Below are 22954 nucleotides of genomic sequence, written 5' to 3'. Positions count from 1 at the left end.
GGTGATTTGATTGTGCTCATTGAGAGACACATACCGTCCAGGACATGGTAAGAAATACAGTCCTATAAGATTAAAATTCTTCAGTCTCTTCTTAGCTACCCATTATGCATAGGGAAAAAAAATTCACCAAATTAGGATTAAATATATCTACTAGGAAGCACATTAATCCAGTGTGATATTTGGCTTCACCTTTGGGAGAAAAAGAAACAGTTCGTCAAACTCTGTTCAATTTACACTGTGAGTTACTTGTTACCAATAACTAGACTCACAGTGTCAGCGAGAATGCCAGCCCAGGGAACACAGCACCTGGGGGGAACTGAGGAAAACAGTGAGGGACTATTTACAAATGGTGGGAAAGTTGTTAAGGAAACCAAGAGAAACGAAAGAAGCTTAAGCTTCCCAGTTCTTTGCTCACCCGCCCTCTTTCAAAATCCTGTCCCTAAATCTGTAATCCAGAACTTGGGGTCCTTTTTCTTAAAGAAATCTTTCAAAATTTATCCTGCCCCACAGAACCTGGCTCTACCCCAAGCGAAGGATGGGGAATCAACCAGCTGAGACCCTTCCTTCCCATCCTAAGCCTGCAGGGGATAGAGGAAGAATCAGTCACTGGGAACTGCAGAGAGGTATGGCTGCCAGATGGAAGCCATGGTCAAGCCTGTCCATACCCACCCCAGAGCACAAGGAGGAGGAGAGGGGGTGGGTAGGAAACACCTGACCTCACCCCAGTCCCTGCTTTGATTTCCCATGAGTGCCTTCCACTGGCTGAACCAAACCAAAGCCAAAGAGTAAGGGAGTCAGTCAGTTTCTATATTCCATGGTGGTCAAGGGCTTGGGGCACAGAGGTGTGAGGAAGGATGAGCAAACAAAAATATCCACTGTTTACAGAGTTCCCTCATTCTAAAGGCAGCACCCCATAATAAGGGAGAGCTTATCTGCTATTGCCTCTATCATGTCCATTTTTGTATTGCAAAGCCTAGAACTAAGCATGTCCCAGAGGCATAACCTACTGTCTGGATGCAGTCAGACTTTCATAAAAATGGTATATAAATTATTCTAGGAAATAAAATATTATTTTTCTGTGATATGTGATAACCTCAAATGGGAAAAATCACTGAAATTTTGGGAAAGCCTGACTTGTGTCTTAGGAATATTACTTAGACTCTGAGATATGGTATGCTTCTTTAAGATAAGGAGACAATTCTGATACAAAACAGACTCTCAATAATGATGAGTGGAATAAATGACTTAAATGATCTCACAATTTAAACATTCTATGATTTTATCTTCCTTTCTGATTGTTCCAGTATCTGTGGCTTTGAACAATTAGGCATCGCTCTGCTTCTGTCCAATACTGAATATCCTAAGGTCAGCTCTTAACTGGAACTGGGAGTCTACTTTTCAAAAGAAACTCTTCTCTTTTTTGTTAAACCCTTTGGAGGAGCAAAAAAATACTTTTGGAATAATGAACATTTAACATTGCATAGTAATGAATATGGTGGCTTTCATATTCTATAATGCCTCTGTTTCAGGGCACTGTTAAACGAAAGTTAGAGCAAGCCAGGCTGTTACTTCATTGACCCAGTAGTATACCCATGATTTTATACAACAGGATGTGATTGTTGTGTGGCTTGAAGCATTAGAAAAAAAGCAAATAGGGACACCTGGGTGGCTCAGTCAGTTGAGTGTCCAGCTCATGATTTTGGCTCAGGTCATGATGTCGGGGTCTAAAGATCAAGCCCTGAGTCAGGCTCCATGCTCTGTAGGGAGTCTGCTTGAGCCTCTCTCTCTCTCCATCTCCCTCTGTCCCTCCCCCCAACTTGTGTGTGCATTCTCACTCTCTCAGATAAATAAATAAATCTTAAAAAGGAAAGGAAAGAAAAGAAAAGAAAAATGTAAAGAAAAGAAAAAAGACCCAACCTATTGTGGTGGAAAGTAGAGAAGTACATATCACCTGAATTCCCAGCATTGGGAATGCTGACAAAAACTGGAAACTGCAGGGCAAGTAAGCCTCCCTCCTGAGAGACGGGGGAGTGGTGACAGCAGAGAGAGGCTCTGAAGGCCTAATGTTTAAAGTATTACTGGTTGCCCCAAATGAAATTGTACTGTAGATCAAAATGGTTGAATACAGGGCACCTGGGTGGCTCAGTTGGTTAAGCAACTGCCTTTGGCTCAGGTCATGATCCTGGAGTCCCGGAATCAAGTCCCGCATCGGGTTTCCAGCCCCACGGGGAGTCTGCGTCTCCCTCTAACCTTCTCCCCTATCACGCTCTCTCTCTCTCTCACTCTCTTTCCCTCAAATAAATAATTTTTAAAAATTTTAAAAAATGGTTGAATACAGTAATTTCACATGTCTTTTGGCAAAAGGCCTGCTTGTTACTAAATGTGTTACAGTCTCTCTGTCATTTCGTGCAAAACCTTAGTCTTCACTCATTGTACCAACCCTGGAAGAAAGCATTTCAATAGCACAAGTGGAAGCACCGAGCTCCATAGTTCTGGCTCCAGAACCATTAAGAGGTAGTTCATTATATTTAGTATACTCTGAAGGAGGGAACGAGATAAACACATAAAAGAAAAATATTTGTTTAAAAAGTTAAAATGAAAAGTTTGAGTGCTCAATAGGTCAAAGTTTATTTATGTGAACATTTCTTCTTTGACATTTCGTATATTTGTGTGTGTGGGCACGTGCGTATTTGGAGTGGGCCGTATTTATTAGCATAAACAATACTGAAAAGAAAAACACAAAATGGAAAGAGAAAGAAGAGAGTAGGTAATTTGACATGCCTGTTCCGATCGAGGTCTGTACTACCAGGGAATCCTTCTCTAGATCCTTCCTTAAATGTGCCTCCATCTGTCTGAGCTTCTGGGGCTGGGAGAGAGCTACACACATATCCGGGGCAAAATGATTTTAATTTAATTTTAATTTTAATTTTAATTTTAAAAGTGATTTTAATTTTCATCCTGAAAGTCTTTAGCGTGAACATCCTGGGAAGTTGTTAAGAAAAGGGTAACATCTCCTCATGACAGTCTTTCTTGCTTATTGTGTGTTTCTCTTTCCTGCCTCCCAACTCTCCACATCAGGCTGTCCCTCCGACTTTGACTCTTTCTCCCTTTTTTCTCCCCTTTCCCTTCCCTACTCTCCATCTTTATTCTTTCATTGTCACATATTTTTAAAGTATTTTTAAAGTAATGGAATTTTCTTTTTTTTTTTTAATAAATTTTTTTTTAATTTTATTTATTTATTTGACAGAGAGAGATGACAAGCAGGCAGAGAGAGAGGAGGAAGCAGGCTCCCTGCCGAGCAGAGAGCCCGATGCGGGACTCGATCCCAGGACCCTGAGATCATGACCTGAGCTGAAGGCAGTGGCTTAACCCACTGAGCCACCCAGGCGCCCCAGTAATGGAATTTTCTAACCCTTGCTTTTACTTTTTAAAATTGAAGGGCGGTGCACCTGGCTGGCTCAGTGGGTGGAGTGTGTGACTCTTGATCTCAGTCCCTGAGTTCAAGCTTCACGTTGGGTGTGGAGCCTACTGAAGGGTTTTTGAAAGTTGAAGTAGCTTAAATCCCTATATTTTTAAAGGCAAACAACTAAAATGATTTTTTTTTTTTAAAAACCTGTGCAGAAAAAATAGCTCCCCCAATGCAAACACATAAACTCCTATGTTGAGAACCTAAGGTGTTCTCAAAGGAACATGCCATCCTATCATTTACAGTGATGTGCATCAGACTCATTCCTCATCATGGCTGAACTGAAGGAGCTACTTTAATTTAAGGCTTTTTTTCTTTTTTTAAGAAATGGAAGTGAGTGTTTAGGGAATCACAAGTGTGGCAGAAAAAGAGTAACTTTTGCACATCAATGAGCCCTCTTTAATAGGAGGGGCCCATGAGTACATGTGAAAAGATCTTGACCTGCTTTCTCAAATCAGCTTTGGGCCCGGAGCCAGCAGGAACCCTGAAGAAGTGGGAGTTTGCGAACTGGCAGCTCCGGTGCCCAACCACAGCCTCCCATGGGCAGAAGAGAGCTGCAAAGTCTTGACCACGCTAAGTCTTGCGCAAAAAAGATTTTTCCATTCCGTTTTGGTTTTGTGTAGACCTAATCCTGTTTCTGCTTATCTCCAAGAGCGTTGGGGCTGTTGCTAATTCCAGTGGCAGCAAATACTTCATGTCCACCCCTAACTCGAAGCCCCTGTGCTAAGTGCTGGGAAAGCAGACAGGACATTCTTCCTGCTCTTAAGGGTCTTTTATTCCACGCAGCAACGAAAAGGTGGGAAACAAGATCTTGTTTTTTTAAACAGTATGTTTATTACATTTTCATATAATATGCTCAACATATTTATCTTCAACCTCCAAACCTGATTTCAGATAAATTACTTATAAATTTAAAGTAACGACTCCAATAGGCAAGTCTGGCCGTTGTGGGGTGCGGTGAGCGGGAGAGGGGATAAGCACACAATTTTGCTTGTATGTCCAGACATTTTTGTAGTTAACAATCTGTAGAATATTAACAATTTATCCTGTATTTCCTGGACTTCTCCTCCTCACCCCCTACCCCAGTTGAGAAGATTGCAGAGATCTCTGAAGTTTCATGTAAGTCCAAGGCGACTTTCACTAAGGGGCCGCTGCTGATAGCAGGTGCTGGGGCGCAAGGGTGGAAATCACGCCGAGCTCTGCAGCCAGTGCTGTGGGTGGTTTTTGGGGGTGGGGGTTGTCTGCTCACCGGTGGCATGCAGGCTTGTCCTCGGTGCTTACACACGCCCCGCCTCAACAAGCCACATTTCATAATAGCCTACAAGAGCACTCTGAAACAAGTCCAAGTCTGCAAGCCATGGACCATCTCTACAGCGCAGTGAGATGGGCCGGCTGCCTTAAATAAGGCGCACCGAGAGTACACGGGAAAGAGCTCTCTGCAAAGGCGGTCTTGGGGTTGCAGGACTCTGCTGTAGTCTGTGAACACCTGGCCCAAGAACCCTCAGGACCCTGACCCAGCAGGGAGGAGAGCCTGGTGAGGAGCCTAGGAGAGCAGGAAAAAGGCTGATTAGCCCTTATGGCCTCTTCCAAAAACACTCCCCTGCCTGACAGATTATGGTGGAAGTTGAGCGGGTCTGTGCTGGGTCCCATCCTGCCTCTAGCACTCCAGGTGCCTGCCTCTCTGCCTACTTGTGATCTCTGTCAAAAAAAAAAAAAAAAAAAAAAGATATAACATATATAAGAGGCCATATCCAATTTAAGTATAGTTTGATGAATTTTGAAAGATTTGTACATGTGTTTAATTATCACAATTAAGATATAGAACATCGTCACCCCCCCAAGTTCCTTTGTACCTCTTTCCAGTCACACTGCACCCCTCCCCCGCTCCCTGCCCTCAGGCAACCACTGATCTACTTTCTGTGATTATGTATTAGATTTGCATTGTCTAGATAGCACATCGATGGAACCACACAGTATGTAACTTTTGAGTCTGGCTTCTTCTTAGCATTACATTTTTCAGATTTATCTGTGTCATTACATGCTTCAGAAGTTCGGTCCTTTTTACTGAGTAGTGTTCTATTGTATGGATATACCACAATTTGTTTAGCTGTAACACAATTTGTTTCACCATCCACCATTGATGGGCATTTAAGCTGTTTCCAGTTTTTGACAGTGAAGCTGCTGTGAACATTCATGTATAAACAGACAAAGCTCTACAGTAGTTCTAGGCAGTTCAGGACACTAAACAGCAACCTGGCAGGTGGGAAGCTGGCTGTCCTTCTGAGGGGAGGAGGAGGCAAGTAGTTGATGAGGCCGAGTTAGAAAGAGCAACCGGTTTTGTAAAAAGCAACTATAGCCAAAAATGAAAAAACGCCTGCACTGAGCAGAGAGGACTGCTGACCAGGCACCTTTCAACCCCATGGGAAAAAATGGATTGCAACATGATTGGCAGGACAGAATAATACATACCCTTAATGGTTTTCCTTTCACACGGACTAAAAGTGAGCCAACAAACTCAAACCTTTTTTCCTGGGTACCTCTTTAGAATATGTTTGAAGGCCTGACCAGGCAGCAGAGACAATGCTCTAAAGGCAGAGTTAGAAAGCCCACTGGTTGGGCACCTGGGTGGCTCAGTCAGCTCAGCGTCCACCTTCAGCTCAGGTCATGATCCCGGGGTCCTGGGATCAAGACCCCCATGTGGGGCCCACTTCTCTCTTTCCTCCCCACTTGTGCTTTCTCTTGCTATCTCTGTGTCTCTCCCAAATAAATAAATTTTTTAAAAAATCTTTAAAAAAATAAGTAAGAAAGACTACTGGCTGTGGAACCTTGGACAGGGTTAAGAAACCTTGGCAAATGGGCCTAATAAGAGTGCCTACCTCAAGGGTTGTTAGGATGAGTAGATAGATTCTATGTAAATCTCTTTGCAAATGTCTAGCACTTAAGATGGGGCTCAGTAAGCGTGAACTATGTTTAAAAATCATGTTATACCTTTGACTTAGAGTCAGAATCCAAATATATTCCTTAGGTAGTTGGAATGTTTATTTTTCCTGTATTATTTATATAACCACTGTAGGATTAAATTATTAATCAAAACCTGGTTAGCTGAATCATATCAGTTCAGTCACAAAAGTTCCCAGTGGCCAGCCCCTGGGTGGCTCAGTCTGCTGAGCCCCTGCCTATGGCTCAGGTCCTGATCCCAGGGTCCTGGGATTGAGTCCCGCATAGGGCTCCTTGCTCAGCGGGGAGTCTGCTTCTCCCCATCTTCCATCCTGTGCTCTCCTCTCTCGCTATCTCTGTCCCTCTCAAATTAAAAAAAAAAAAAAAAAAAATTTTTTTTTTTAAGTTTCTAATGGCTGCCACTCGGGCCCATCTCCTCATGCTGCAGCTCCCTAGTTCAAAAGTTCCTGCCAGGTGCTTCTCAAACCAAAAGAATCACTCAGGGCTTGTCAGTAAATGCAATTCATGAGAACTTCCTCAGGAGCCAATTCTGGGGGCGTATGGCCTGCATCTCTTCCTCCGGGCTGGCTCTGCTCAGGGGTGCCCTCTGCATCTCCCTGTCCTCTGAAAGGAGTCCCCGTGGTGGAGTTGAAGGAGCAGGGGTTGGGGAAGCTGAGGAACTGGGTTTGATCCTGACTTTATTGTCCCCCCCCATCCCCCCACCCCCTTCATCTCTGCTGTCGGAGCTAGGCTGTTGCAGAATTACATGTTCCACAGCCGGCCGGGGCGGTCTCAATAAATGCTCGTTGACCATGTTAATTTCCAGGTTTATCTTACAGCCCTTCCTATTTCCCACCAGTTCCAAAGTCCAACGGGGCATAAAACTCAAAGGAAATGGAGCTGCTTTGCACAATGATTTAGGAATCTCTCTGTAAACAGTCAATATTATAAAAACTGCCCTGAGTGTTCGCTTTCCAGGAAAGGTGGCGGGGCGGGGTGCTCAAGCAAGCTCCTAGGTTTTAAGTGGAAGAGGTGATTCTTAAGTTACTGTAGCCCCACGCGTGGTCCTGGTTGCAGTGGGTTCGTTGCCCTGAGCACGCCGCCCTCCCTTAGGCTCCGAGGCCGGGCGAGGGGCCGAAGCTCCCAGCCTCACCTGGGAGTGCTCCCTCCTCTTCCCGCCAGCCCCCGGCCCTCACCTACCCCTTCCCGCACCCGCAAACCCCCGCGCACCGCCGCGCCCATTGGCGGGTTTGCTTTTATTGACAAGCTCCGAGCGGCCCCCGCTTCTGGCGCGGGCCCCAGGTGCCGGCCGTTTGGCTCCAGGCTATGCAAGCGGTGCGCGTTTTCCCCCTTCCCGGAACCCGAGCGGAACGACGCGGGCGGCCCAGATCCCTTCCCGCGGGTGGGTCGGCTTCCCGGGCTCGCGCCTGAAGCCCTGCGGGCCGGGGAGGGACGGGCCGCCGGCTGAGGTCGGCGTGGGCAGAGCCAGGTGCGCTTCCGTCGCTCGGCGCCTCCCGAACCCAGGGGGCGGCTGTACGCACGTGGTCGCCCTCCACCTTCGCCCTCCTTCCTGCAGGCGCTCCCCGTATTTGCACTGCTGGGAACTCCCCGCGGGCGCCCGGCCAGTCGGATGAGCCGCAGAGCGGCGGGACCGCCGGGGGAGGATCAGCAGGCAAACGTTTGAAAGCCCGCGTGCTTCTCCCATTGGAGGAGTGCGGGCCCGGCCCTCCCGGGCCACAGGTGTGGCCACCCGCCCGCCCCAGGTCTCTCCAGTCCTGGTTTTCTGGAGTTTTCCATTTGCAGTTGTGTTATACCCAGGTGGCTTCTTTCTGTTCTAGAGAAGAGTGCTAGAACTTCCTACTTTTCCTTTCTTCCTACAAAAACCACAACAAAAAAACCTTTTCTTTATGGTACTTTAGGGGCGCCTGCGTGGCTCAGCCGTTTGAGCATCTGACTTGGGCCCAGGTGGTGAAATGGGGTCCTGGGATCAGCCCAGGGTGGGCGGGCGGAGAGGGGTTCCCCCACTCCCTGCTCAGCGGGGAGTCTTCTTGTTCCTCTCCCTCGGCCCTTCTCTCCCCCTCCTACTCGTGCCCTCTCTCAATTAAATAAAATCTTTAAGATATTTTAGTTTGTTTACTGCTGCCTTGTAGTCACACATGACTGTTTTGAAATTCATCTTTATTGAGGAAGAAGGTAAAAAGCAAAAGTTGGATAGACCTGGGAATTGCTGATTTTGTATATATGATTATTTGGACCTTCTGGATTTTCCTTTAAAACACAAGAGTTAAAGAAAATGTTATTCCAAGTAGCGCCTAATATAGATGGGGCTTAAGAAAAATGTGAAAATATAACTTTATTTTGTTTGAATAAATGTAACCAAAACACACTCCCTGATTTTCAGTTAGACTGGGTTGCTACCGTTTTGGCTTGTAGGTCTGCAGTGCTCTTACTAAGGAAGGGAAAAACCAGATTCTCACGGTTTCTTTCCCCCAACCCTTTTTGTTTTTCAGTCCAGAGCACAACCTCCAGAAGAAAACAAAAGGAAGCCAGTTTTGGGGAAGCTTGGCAATCTGTTCACGGCTGGAAGGAGAAGGACCAGCAGAAACGGGTTAGAGAGTCCCACCAGCTCCAGTGCCAAATCAGTGTCTCCCAAAGATGTAACCTCTAACAGACCCCCGGAAAGAGAGAATAAGAGTAAACCTCAGGGCGGCCAACCCAAGCAGAAAGACACGTGCGAGGAGGGTTCCCCGCAGGAACAGCCCCGAGAGTCGGAGGAGCTCCCCGAGACCCGCGTGCAGGCGGCCCCCCCTGACGCCGAGCTGTCACCTTGCACGAGCAGTCGCGCAGCGGCGGCGGCTGTGCAGCAGTGCCATGAACGTGATTCACTCCAATTAGAACCTCTGGAGGCAGAGGGAGAGTCTTTCCCAGGTGCCACCACCGCTGCCAAGCAGCTGCATTCCTCACTTGAGAATTCCTCGGGGCAAGGCAGCGCAGAGACGCTGGCCGGCAGTCCGGGGGAGGACGCTGCACCCGGCGCTGGCTGCGAGCAGGAGACAGCCCAGGGTGCGAGGGCTGAGCCGAGGTCGCCCACCGGGGAGCGGCCCGCGGGGGGGCTAGACGAGGCCTCTGACAGAGCCCCCCGTGTGTGCGCCGGGGCAGATTCTCTGGAGCCCCAAGACGCGTACAGCCTGCCCTCCGAGGACGCGTCGGCTCTGCCAGGGGACCCTCCGGCCGAGCGCGAGGGGAACTGTTCGGACGCGGCGCAGGCAGACGGCCAAGCGGGGCCCCGAGGGCGACAGTGCCGGCCCGGTACCCACCCCGCCACCGTGTTAACTTTGGACATCTACTTGAGCAAGACTGAGGCGGCCCAGGGGGACGAGCCGGGCGCGATTCCTCCGGGGCCAGAAGATTGCGGCGATTCTGACGACATGGAGAAGAGGTCGGGCGGCCGCAGGTCCGGCAGGCGGAGAAGGTCGCAGAAGTCCACCGACTCCCCCGGGCCGGACACGGCGCTGCCGGACAGCGCGGGCAGGGACGACGCGGTGTTCGACTACGAGGTGGCGCCAAACGCGGCCACGGAGAACGGCTCCGCAGAAAAGAAAGTGAAATCTCCGCGGGCGGCCCCCGACGGGGGCGTTGCCTCCGCAGCAGGCGCCGAGTCCAAGTCCAGCCCCGGGCCCAGGGGGCCGCTCCGCGGGGAGTCGGAGCGGGGCAAGCCGCCGCCGCCCGCCTCGTCCCCCACCAAGAGGAGGGGCAAGAGCCGCGTCCCCGAGGCCGCGCCCACCTCGCCGGCCGGCGGCCCTCGGGCTCCCGCCAAGGAGTCCCCCCCGAAGAGGGCGCCAGCGCCGGATCCCGCCGCCAAGGGCGCCGCGGGGGACAACGGGGAGGAGGCGGCCCGGGTCATCCCCCGCGAGCTCACCGTCAAGAGCAGCTCGCTGCTGCCGGAGATCAAGCCCGAGCACAAGAGGGGCCCGTTCCCCAACCACTTCGACAGCCGGGGAGAAGGAAGTCGAAGCAAAGAGCCGGGCAGATCGGCCGGTGGTTCGGACGCGGACGGCTTGAAGCCCAGGCACCACTTCGGGGTGGGCAGGTCGACGGTGACCACTAAAGTGACCCTGTAAGTAGCGGCGGACCGGGGCCTGGGCGCGCTGTGGGTGTCGGCGGACGTTCTGGGTGGAGTTTCTGGGGGGCTCCGAGGTCTTTGCATCTGTGGCAGAACTAACTGTGCAGAGTTCCCCCTCAGTGTTGAAACGGAGGTAGCGAAGGGCTGGTTAGCGCAGCTGGAGATGACACTTCGGGAGCCTTGCCGCCGCGTGAACTGCTGTTCTGATAGAATGTTTAAGTTGAATGAATGTAACAATCTCTTGAGGCTCAGTGTTTACATCAGCCACTGAAAGAGGACCGACTGGCCTGACTTGAGCTAATCCTTTATTTAAAACTTAAAACACCAGCATTCCTGGGTAGGGCATTCTGGAAACACCTATGCAGTGAATTTGAAAATATGGAGCAAAACCGCTTAATTTCAGTCTTGACCCAGTAGTAACTTTGACATGGGTGAGTCTTAGAGAATTCACAGAACTTTTTCTGGAACTTAGGCCAACTTAAAGATTGTTTTCTAATTCCCTTCCTTCGAATGTTTGGGAGGTTAGTGACATGTTTGCCCCCAGGTTGAAGAGGAATTCTTTAGTTACAGAAATGAAGAGAGAGCAGTGTGCTTCCTGGGGAACTTTGTTCGATGAAAGAACATTGGAAGAATCAAGCTCAGCAACGGACTACCTACCTGCTGTTAAATTCACTGATTTTTTTTCCCCCAAATATTTACTGAGTGACTTCTGTGCAGGGTGTTGTGCCAGGAACTATGCGGAAAAACTCAGACTATGACTCAGTATATTGCCCTTGAGAAGTTTATGGCCCACTCTGGCTTGCAAAAGGAAGAGAAAGAACTGTCTGAGGTGATGATGGCTGAGGGAACTCCTGAGTGGGTTATCAGCTGTAAAGTCTGGGGAAGTGCAAAGCAGGAGAAATCGCTGTTGGCTTTTTGGAGCTGGGCTTCTGCCTTGATGCTGAATGCGGTGTGTATAGGAGCATGGCTGGCGTAGGGAGGGCTCTCTGGAAAACTCAAGATCCTCTCCCCTTCCCATGCTCTCATTCCCCCACCTCCCAGCTAGCGCCTGTACAAAAGGACTATGGAAACTGCCCGAGTTTTTCCTACATTTGCGCATTTATTAAAAGAGCCGGTATTTTCCCAGCATTTTGATTCTTAAACCGGATGATTTCATCCCATTTGAGTTCTTGGGTAAGTAACCTTTAGAGTAGGAGGTCTGGTAAATACTGGAGGAAGAACCTGCTTAATGAGTAATGTGAACTACCGCCCCAGTTGCCAACCTGGAGACCTTTGATAAAGTCACCTATTTATTCTGCAACGGCAGTGTCAGAGAAGAAACCAGAGTGAATGATGCCCATTATTTGAAGAAGGCCAGTGTGACTGAACATTCAGACCTCGAGTGTGAGCTTAGAGAAACGTTGCTGTGGAGCATTGAGAGGACGCCTTCCCTGCCTTCCAAGCGGAGTGCGCCAGTGGAAAAACCAGAAATGTTGCAAGGAGGAGGGTAAACAAACCTGGGAAGCGATTCTTATAATGAAACTCTTCATGTGCCTTTTTGGGCTCAAGAACTAAATCAAATGTCTTCTTCTCTGTGCCGATTATTTCCTACCTAAAATTTTCCCTTTGCAAGGCATTTGGCTTAATTGTGTTTTCCACAGGGCCTCGCGCTTGGTGAATTGGCCAGCTCCTGAAATGGGAAATCAGTTCCTTCTAGCTTTTTTCTGTTTGATGGATTTTTTTCCCAGCTTTTCCCCCCTCTGATTATATTTCAAGAAAAAATGCTATCAGATGACTTTTAAAAAATAATTTGCACCTGATGTTTTAGTTAAACTTAGGTTATAGTCCCTGAAAAAGGACTATATAGCAGAGAGTTTCTTGATGCTGTTAGAAAAATTATGCCTTCAGTTCTGTACCAAGGATTGAATGTTGAGATTCTTAACAATGGTATGTTTAGAATAAGGAGAATTTTCCTCTCCTAGCCATGGCTTTTTAGACACCAGATTATTTTCCCCTCTCACATTATAATAAAGGTATTAAACATGAATTATAGAAGCCTTCCTTTTAATCAGTTTGAGCTAGGTTAATTGTAGTGACTCTTGGTAGCAGAACTTAATAGCACAGAAAGTTTGGTTGTAAAATATATTTTGATCTTGGTGTAAATCTTTAATGTGCAGATGTGTTTCCTGTCCTTAAGGTAGGTTATTGGCTAACCTTTGGTGTTTTCCATTTACATCGCAAGATACACTTTGATGTTTGTTTCTTGAGCTGATTAGTGAGAATTTTTAAAAGGTGTATTTACTGGTACGTGAACATCCTTCATTAGCTGATGGTACTTGTAAGCTCTCCATTTCTACTCCACTGGTTTTTGAAATTAATCTTCAAGGTAGTGCATGTAAATTAATTTTCCTTTTAAATTTAAGCTGTGGGCTCACCATGGTGGAGCCTATCTATCTTATGGAAATGTTGGGGAAAGCAATGCCTAAGAAAAATTCATGAGAGTATATTAAATTAAGTATTTAAATCAAATTCCAAAAAAAAAGTAAAAATCTAAATTCCTAATGCCGTGTTTGGGAAGGACTTCTCAAGTCTTTTCAGTCTACTCATTTTATCCAGAAGAGAAAGGTGTCTCACCCAAAGTCATATTGCCTGTTCCTTCAAAAGGCTCCTCTTTCTTTTTTTTTTCTTTTTTTTTTTATAAAGATTTTTATTTATTTATTTGACAGAGAGAGATCAGAAGTAGGCAGAGAGGCAGGCAGAGAGAGAGAGGAGGAAGCAGGCTCCCTGCCGAGCAGAGAGCCCGATGCGGGACTCGATCCTAGGACCCCGAGATCATGACCTGAGCCGAAGGCAGCGGCTTAACCCACTGAGCCACCCAGGCGCCCCGCAAAAGGCTCCTCTTTCTTGAAGGTCAATGAATCTCATGCTGGCGGCAGCATGAGATTTCTGTGTGGCTCTCCTTTTCATTATCAAGGTGGCCTCCAAAGTCTGATTGCTTCATCTTACAGATCTCCTGCTAATTCATTGACTTCTTGAATAGGTAAAGCTGGAAAGGACCAGAATTGGTCACTGAGGTCTGGGGACACAGGAGCAGTCAGGAGCATAGCCTCTGAAACCAGGACACCTGATTTCAAGCCCTGGCCCTGTCACTCACTGGGTATATGACTTCTGGCAAATTACCTGCCTTTTCTAGGCTTCAGCTTCCTCCTCTTAAACGAGAACATATAAAGTAGTACATTAGGCAAGCACAGTGTTTGTCAAGCGTGTGTCAGTCCGTGATTGTTAGTGGTTATTATCTCTTCATTTCAGAAACCACTACGCCTATGGTCTAGACATTTTTTTGTGTGTTTAGCCGTGGAGCCCATTCTTCTGGGAAGGCTTATATAAAAGTGATATATGAAACAGAGAACTAGAAGTGCTTCTGCTTAAAAGGAGGGTGGCTGGCCCCAGATCCAAGCCTCTGTCTCTATTGTCCCCACTGCAGCTGAAGAGAATCCCCAGAATTGCTTCAGCCATTCCTTGGGGAAGGTGGGCGGTGGGGAGAGGACCAGCTCTATTCTAAACGATCTACATTGTTTTTCTAAGCAGAGAAGGTAGCGAGTCCAGTGAGTTAACCTGACCAAGCTCACATAGATAATCAGGGTAAGGACCAGGCCTGGTGAACGTCATACAGAGAATATTTTGTTTCTCAGAAAGAGAACAGTACATACATTCAAAGATCTATGATTTCCACTGGGAGTAATAACCAAGAAACATTAGAGTTTCTCTCTAGAGTGAGGGGAAACTCCTTTTGCCCCCCAAAAGGTGACAAAACCAACAATTGAGAAACTGTTAAGTAAATTATGGTACATCTATATGATGAAAATTTCATGCAGACATTATGAAAAACTTCAAATTTTAGTAACTTGAAACTATGAAAAATGTGAAATATAAGATTAAGTAATCTTTTTTTTTTTTTAAAGACAAGATCCGAAACTCTGTGAACAGAATAATTCCTCTTCTGTTTAAAGGACTTTACTATGCACACAAGAAGACTGAATTTTACTAAACTATTAACAGGGAGATTATCTGAGTCATAGGAGTATGAGTGATTCTTCATTTTTATATTTTCCAAATGTTCTGTAGTGAAGACACTTACATAATCAGAGTAAAGTTACATAAAGGAAGATGAAGGGGATGAAATACCCAAAGAGGTAAATAACAGATAAATATTTTTAAAATCTAGCCCATTGAAATAATATTTAAAATTATAAAAATACACAATTGATGTTTGGGGAGATCATTTACATATTTGAAATAAGGGAGTACATTAAATATATAAATTCAGTCTAATGTTCTTCAAGCCCTAAGATATCTTCTAATTCTAGTGGCTGCGCACTGTATTCACTTAATTAGGGACTTGGTAAGTTTGCTAACATCCCATCTCTCGATTTTCTTGGCTATATAATTTTCTCATCTATCATACAGAAGCAAAACATTCACTAAAAACAGTTGAAAGTGTATTTAAGATGGTTTTTAAATAGTCTCATAAAAAAAAAAACCAAATGTTACTTAACAGAAGGCTGTTGGCTTTTCATAGTAATAAGCATTTTGTAATGAATTGGTATGTTCACTTTTTAAAACTAGGTCAATAACTTTATCTCACTGCTCTATTTTTGCAGCCCGGCCAAGCCCAAACATGTGGAACTAAATCTTAAAACTCCCAAGAATCCTGACAGTTTGGGAAATGAACATAATCCATTTAGCCAGCCAGTTCATAAAGGAAACACTGCCAACAAGATCTCCTTGTTCGAAAACAAACGGGCCACCAGTAGCCCAAAATATGCTGACATTCGAAGCACAAGGAACTCTCCTGCCTGTAATAAGACCTTTGTCGGGAGGGCGAAGCTGAATTTAGCCAAAAAAGCTAAAGAGATGGAGCAATCTGAAAAGAAAGGCACAGTAAACAGTCACCAGAATGGTATGCTGGCAAAGGAGAGCTCGCCAGAACCCAAAGTTACGGAGGAGGAGATCCCACCAGCCACCGGGAGCCCCAGCGCGGGAGGAGCAGAGGGCAAGCCTACCGAGGGTCAAGCTCTTGGTGCTCCGCTTACCCAGGGTGATAGAGCAGAAGTGGTGGGTACTGCCCTGATTCCTGCCACGGACCACAAGCCCTTAGGAGAGGGTGACTCAACGGCTGCAGACAGCAAAAGGCTTGCCCTCGAAAATATGACTGATCTGGCACAGGACATTCCCGCTGTTCTTGATACCAAAGATTCCCCTCCAACAGCCAGACCAAAGCCACAGGATACATTTTCTGACTCACAGCCCCCAGCTGAGTCATCTAACGGGCCTTCTCGCTCACAGCCCGCACCCGGAGACGCATGTGTTCAAGCTCCCGGAAGCAACGTTCCACGTACCCATGTAGAAGTGTCAGAAAACCATCACGGATGTGTTCTGCCTGTGTCACATAAGAATGAGGAGAGAGTGCTGCCCTCCAGACTTTCAGGGGGAGGAGAAGGAGGGGCCGCAAACCCTGCTCCGTGCGCAGAGCACAGCCCGGAAGCTGTGGGAACCGAGCGTCCATCCAAGGTGCTGGTCCAGGTCCGGTCCTTCGTGCTCCCCGTGGAGAGCACCCAGGATGTGGGCTCCCAGGTCATCTCAGAGAGCTCCGAAGTTAGAGAAGCACAGCTGCCAAGCTGTCACAATGATGACCTTGAAGTGGTTTCTGTTGCAAGCTGTGCTCCCCAGAAAGCAGAAGGGCTGGGCAGCGAGAGCACGTCTCCCGAACACATTCATTGCAAAGAGGAACAAGCAGCAAAATCTGGCCCGCAAGTCATGCCGCCAGAATCAGAGAAAACTCAGCCTCTCCAGGCTCAAAGTCAGGGTGACCGAAAACCCCCGAAGACTGACTCCCCTGGGAGCAGAAACCCTCTAGAAACTCCCCAAAGACCAGATCAAAATGTTGTGAATGGCCAGGCCAGCCCTGCCAGTCTTCTGAACGTGTCTGTGAGTAGTGATGATAGTGTATTTGATTCTTCATCAGATATGGAAAAATTCACTGAAATTATCAAAAACATGGACAGCACCGTCTGTGTGCCTCAGAAGAAAAAGAAGGCCAGGGTGCCCAACTCGCCTGCTCCTCCCTTTGTCATGCCTCCGATTCATGAGGACAATTTAGAAAAAGTGTTAGATCCCAACGTGTTTACCTTTGGTCTGGGGAAGAAGAAGGAAAGCCAGCCAGAAATGTCACCGGCTTTACATCTGATGCAGAACCTTTACACAAAACCCAACCTGAGGCCCAAACGCACATCTACCGAGCAGAGTATCCTCTTCAAGTCCCTGTACACGAACGGGAAAGAGGACCCTTCCACGGCTCCGGAGACAAACGACAAAGAGAACAAAGATGTCCCCAATGGCGGAATTAAGAGATCGAGGCTAGAGAAGAGCGCACTCTTCTCCAGCCTGCTGCCTACTTCACCGCAAGACAAGATATTTTCTCCCTCTGTGACGTCAGTCAGTACCATGACCACGTCTTTCGGCACTCCTCACAACACTTCTCTTTCTCGGGCTTCCGCGTTACCGCCCAGGGCGGAGGGGGGCCCCGCCTGTGGTGCAGACCGAGAGCAGCCAAACCTTACCCCCAGCAACGGAAAGGTCTTCAATTTCGATGCCACTGATGCGGCTCCTTCGGGCTTGAAAAGCACAAGCTACATGGAGAGATACCTGCCCAAAGAGGAAACCAAAGAAGACCTGGGTTCACGAAGCAACCCACACTTGCCAGAAACCCAGCTTTCTGAATTTTCTAAACTGAAGAACAGTGATGATCCAGAAAAGGCTAATCGTGTCGGAAGCGTTCTTAAGCCCAACTTGCCAAACTATGGAAATAGCGACGCAGACTTCATGGGTCTTTTCAAATCCAGCCGGTTTGACCCCAACGTGTCTTTTTCTGCCATGTCCTTATCAGATACGACCGTAAGTAGCAACGTATTTTACCATTTATGGGGGTATTTATAAAATGAGGGGAGAGAGAGAGGTGATGAGCAACTCATGTTCTTTTAAGCGGTTGTGCATGTGAATGATAGTTTTCTGTTCGTTGATCCCATGAAAACCTACAATGTATATAAAGGATTGGAAGCGGCTAAGAAGAAAGGTACTAAGATTTCTGTCTTCAAGGCATTACTGCTCTAGCAGGGAAAACAAGCTATACATATTTTAAGGCTTATGAATTTATATGTTGTATTCTGAAAGGTGTAGGTTAGGTACCTTGAGAGTTCAGAGACAGACGAGTTGTTTTTTCTTACCTAGTTCTGAGTAAAAATGCTCAGTGCTCTGCTTAGAATTTTGAAGGTCTGTAAAGCTGCTTCATTTATTCAGAAAAGCCCCACCAAGAAATCTTACTCCTAACCCTTCTCTTGTGACATTAAGATTCACTCTTTCTTTCTATAAGTAACATTAGATGATTATCCCATGTAATTCAGGAAATCATTTCTCTTTACTTGGAAGTTTCATCAGGGAAACTGTTTTCCTACCAAGCTTTTGGGGCAAAGAATTTTGGTCTACATTGGCTCTTTCCTTTAATATTGTAGAGAGGGCAGCAAAATATGACTTTGAGGAGCAGCGATGATTTCTCCATCCTCTTTCATCCGAATACCAGGAGTTGTTTTCTCTACTGAGTTTTTGGTATGAATTGTGTGTCTTTCTGTTACCAAGCATGATGCTCAAGGGGAGGAAGGATGATGTATGAACCAGACAGAGTATAAGTTCTAGAGCATAGCTCTGCTGGTCCTGAAACAGGAGTGGGCCTCTGTATTCCTGTTGCCCACGCTGTGAACTAGGCTGTCTGGCCAGTGTAGACCATCTTGTCTCACAGCATAATCTGCCAGAAGATACCGTGCCCTCTTCTTCATTTGAATGGGCACTGTAGCGTGTTTCCATTTGTTGTGTGGGCTTTGGCTCAAGCCTAGCATAGAATACCATTTTGGAAGATCTTTTGAAATGTATGGTTGGATGTCCAGAGGAAGTTCAGATCCCCCTTTTCAAAAGTGTTCAAACTTTTGGGTCTCAGGACACCTTTATATTTAAAGATTATTGAGGTCCCCAAAGAGCTTTTGTTCACGTGAGTTATGCCTGCTGGCACTGATTATAATAGAAACTAACAGTAAAAAAAATGTAAATCCTGAGAACACACAAGGATACCTTCTGTTAACCATCAGAATGGTGGTGTCATCACACATCCTGGGCTCTCTGGAACATTCCGCTGTACTCCTATGAAAGAAAGAGGCTGAAAAGGGAAAATACCCTCTTTGTATGAGAAGAGTTTTGACCTCCTTGACTTCTTGAAAGGTTTTGGGGATCTTCCAAGGGCCCCAGAACCACACTTTGAGAACCACTGTGGTAAACAAACAAACCTGAATCAGCCTGTAGCATTCAGAAATCAGAAGATTTTTAGGTATTTCTCTTAAGCACAGAATTTCCACTGGCCTACTTTCCATTCATTACAGCCTTCTTTTCTCTTTTTACTCATTCTTAGATCACTTCTCTTATCTCATAGCAGTTTGATGAGTCTAACAACAGAATATACAGCTTCCCTATGGAATCTCTTGAAAAATCAAACCAAATGGAGTAAAAAGAAGAAACAAAGTATTTTCATACTTCATCTAAGTGTTTTTATGGTTAAAAAATTTCATTTTTTGTTTTTCCATAGGTCTTGGGCTTTGTTTACTCTATGACCATTCTGTCTTTATTGTCTTAATGTGAATTTTGTTTTAAATTTCTGGCCTTTTCTTCAGCTTATTTCACTTAAATAAATAAGTAGATGCCATTTTGATTTTTAATAGTGTTCTACTGAGGCCTTCCTGTGGTCTTGGGTATACTCTACCATGGCCTAGTGCAAGAGTGATCAGGTTAAAAGCAGTCCTAAGAATAAGCATCCTGGTCAGCATTGAAAGTAGTCTGTATTGTATATTTTTTCATGTATAATTACTATTATTATTATTATTATGTAATGTATTTCTGGTTTTACTGGTCTTGTCAGATGTTCTTGAAAATGATTAGTTTTGGAACCATAGAGAAACCTATTTTGTCCTTCAAAAAGGGAGGATTAAGGAAACTATGTGCAATATACATTGTGATACATACCACAAGCTCCTTTTTATTTAGACTAATACTTGTGATATGATGGTAAGTTGATAGAAGACAATATTTGTAGATTCAGATAAGGTGTATGTATGAACACATAACATTGATGTAGCTCCTTCTAGATACATGATTAATACTTTATAACTTCTCTGTATTTGATATTATACAGAGATTGAATTATAATTTATTTTTTTAAAGATTTTATTTATTTGAGAGAGAGAGAACATGAGAAGGGAGAGGGTCAGAGGGAGAAGCAGACTCTATGTTGAGGAGGGAGCCCAATGCGGGGCTCGATCCCAAGACTCCAGGATCATGACTTCCAGGATCATGACCTGAGCCGAAGGCAGTTGCTTAACCAACTGAGCCACCCAGGTGCCCCTGAATTATAATTTCTTAGCTGAATTCTTATTCTGTGCACTGATGTAAAACATAGGTCTGACTCTTGGGCCTTGAATTTTCTAGATTGGTGGAAAATGAGGAAAAACTGAGGAGCTCCTTGCTGGCCCAGTTGTTTGTCTGACTCTTGATTTGGGGTCAGGTTGTGGGATGAGGCCATGCATCAGGCTCCTCGCTGGATGTGGAGCCTGCTTACGATTCTCCCTCCTGGGGCGCCTGGGTGGCTCAGTGGGTTAAAACCTCTGCCTTCAGCTCAGGTCATGATCCCAGGCTCCTGGGATCGAGCCCTGCATCGGGCTCTCTGCTCAGCAGGGAGCCTGCTTCTCCTCTCTCTCTGCCTGCCTCTCTGCCTACTTGTGATCTCTGTCAAATAAATAAATAAAATCTTAAAAAAAAAAAAAAAAGATTCTCCCTCCTCTGCCGCCCCTCCCCCTGCTCTCTCTCTCTCTCCTCCTCCCTTCCTCCCTGTCTCTCTAAAAACAAACAAACAAATAAATGAGGAGAAATTGAAATAGCACATTTAGCTAGAGGAGAAAAACTGCTCTTAATTTAACAGTGTGGACTCAGAGCTTTAATATAGCTTTGGCACAGATCAAGGTGGATTGTCTCAAAATCAATGAATTTTGAGGCAAATAAATAGACGTGGGCAGAGAAACTCTGCAGAGTATTACACAAAGTTTAATTTGTTGTGTTTTTGTTCATCTGATTACAGACCCTCAGAGGAAGTCTTACAAATAAAATCAATCCCCGGCCCGGAAAGGTAAGATGATGGATGCTGTGTTTCTAGTCAGGATTTTATTTTGGTCTGATAACGTCCAACCGTGTGCTGCCACTTTCATTTTCGTGTAGGTAGTGATCTTCAGGGACCCAGATGTCTCTGATGAGTGCATTGAGGTTTTCAGTGATGTTGAGGATTGCAGCTCTTGGAGCCTCTCCCCGGTGGTCATCGTCAAGGTCGTTAGAGGATGGTAAGACCATAGCTTTGGGTTCCAGACTTTTAGAGGGTGTGTGTTTCACATTTCTAGTTACCTTTTTGGTCTTCAGTATTTATTTAAAATTATGCCTTCAGTAATGTAAAGGGCAGAAAATAGGTATTTCTCTTAATAGGTATTTCTCTTAGGGGGTATTGCAAGAAATTCATGTCTAAGAAATTACACTTTTGAATCATGTTTCTGCTTTATAGAGGAGATGCCCATTAATGCTAGAAAAGTCAGTTGTGTGTAGCAGTACAATTTTCTTTTCCCATATACCCCACATCACACTGGCCAGGACTACTGGAACTCCGAGTCCTCACAAACACTTCTGTTTTATGAATTTTCAGTGAGGTTGGGAAGAATTGCGCTAATCTTGTTGGTAGAATTTTCAGTGTTCTATGAGAAAAGACATTGTGAATGACTAACCTAAAATTTATTTTCCAGCCTCTCAGCAACTGATGGTTTTGATTAAAGAAACTGGTGAAAAAATGATTTACCAGCTTGATAGCTTCTAGGAAATACAAAGGAAGTTGAATTAAGAAAAGCCATTTTTAAAAAATCACTTATCTGGCATAAGCACTTATCCTTGATACTGATCTTGTTTGAGATAAAGAAGGCTGGGCTTTAGACATTTGTGGTTTAAAAAACTAGTAAGGCTTTTTATTGTTGTTTTTGTCTTTTCTATTTGATTATATATGCGGCATCTTTCCTGTTAGGTATTACATATTATAGCATTTTTCTATGTATTTAACATGTTCATCACAAAAATATAATTAGCTTTTGTTCTTAAATTTAAAGACCAAAAATAACACTAAAAACAAATATTATACAAATTTTGTTTTAAATAGAATAGGGCTCTTTCTTTTTTTTTTAAGATTTTATTTCTTTGTTAGAGAAAGAGAGGGAGAGAAGAGAGCAAGCAGGAGAAGCAGCAGAGGGAGAGGGAGAAGCGGCAGAGGGGGAGGGAGAAGCGGCAGAGGGGGAGGGAGAAGCAGGCTTCTTGTTGAGCAGGGAGCCATATGTGGGACTCGATCCCAGAAGCCCAGGATCATGACCTGAGCCAAAGGCAGATGTTTAACTGAGTAAGCCACCCAGGCACCCCAGTGTTCTTTTTTTTTTTTTTCTTCAACTTTTGTTGGCTTCTCTCTTGAAAGCATAAGCATCTAAGAGCAGCACTGTCATATATTGACATTATATTTTCTTTAGTGTTTGGATGTTTGTTGTTGGGAAGGGTATTTTTAAAATGCTCTCCGTTAACATGCATATAGGGGTTTTTTTTGGTACCAATATTTTGTACCAATATATCCATTGATACAGTCCTGGAATGTAAGTAAAATCCCTCTAGAAGTGTTTTCTACACATATAGGGAGAAAGAATTCTAGAAAAAGTCCATTTATCCAATGTATTACCATTTGTAACTGTTCACAAACTGACCGTTCCATAGAACATCAGTGACTCTGCGATGTTTATATTGATGCTAAAAGTTCTTTAAGATACTGGTATGGTTTTTGGATTTTCAGAGGCTTAATTATGCCCAGTAAATTTAGTTTTAGAGAGAGTTTATATATTTTAATTGCTGGATAATTGACCAGTGTATATATAGCTGGATAATTGGCCACAATATGTGAGAGAGAAAAAGGGAGAAGAGAAGGGGAGAAGGAAAGAGAAGAAGGCGACGGCGTGGGGGAGGCTATTAGCTAGAACACTCGAGTCATCAAAACCTTTCTTACCGACACCAGCTAATAGTTTTGCTGTGTTTTACTCTTAGTTGGATTCTGTATGAGAAACCCAATTTCGAAGGGCACACCATCCCCTTAGAAGAAGGAGAATTGGAACTCTCTGGTCTCTGGGGTTTAGAAGATGTTTTGGAAGGAAATGAGGAGGCAGAGTCTACTAAGCCCGTGGTGATTGGTTCAATCAGACATGTGGTCCAGGTAGGTTATGGGAAAACCAGAGTCT

At 45.4% G+C, this 22954-nt stretch overlaps 1 protein-coding gene across 1 annotated transcript in view; it reads left to right on the top strand.

Annotated features, from left to right (window-relative positions):
- Positions 1-22954, top strand: part of CRYBG1 (crystallin beta-gamma domain containing 1) — a 198722-nt gene that overhangs the window by 141602 nt on the left and 34166 nt on the right. The window contains exons 3-7 of the mRNA XM_032338909.1: positions 8914-10520; positions 15167-17459; positions 20734-20781; positions 20871-20989; positions 22764-22929. Of these exons, the coding sequence (XP_032194800.1) occupies positions 8914-10520; positions 15167-17459; positions 20734-20781; positions 20871-20989; positions 22764-22929 (4233 nt within the window). The remainder of the gene's footprint in view (positions 1-8913; positions 10521-15166; positions 17460-20733; positions 20782-20870; positions 20990-22763; positions 22930-22954) is intronic.

This window comes from Mustela erminea, chromosome 4, assembly GCF_009829155.1.
Source record: "Mustela erminea isolate mMusErm1 chromosome 4, mMusErm1.Pri, whole genome shotgun sequence".
In the NCBI taxonomy this organism is placed as follows: domain Eukaryota; kingdom Metazoa; phylum Chordata; class Mammalia; order Carnivora; family Mustelidae; genus Mustela; species Mustela erminea.
This window is presented reverse-complemented; position numbering and strand designations above follow the sequence as displayed.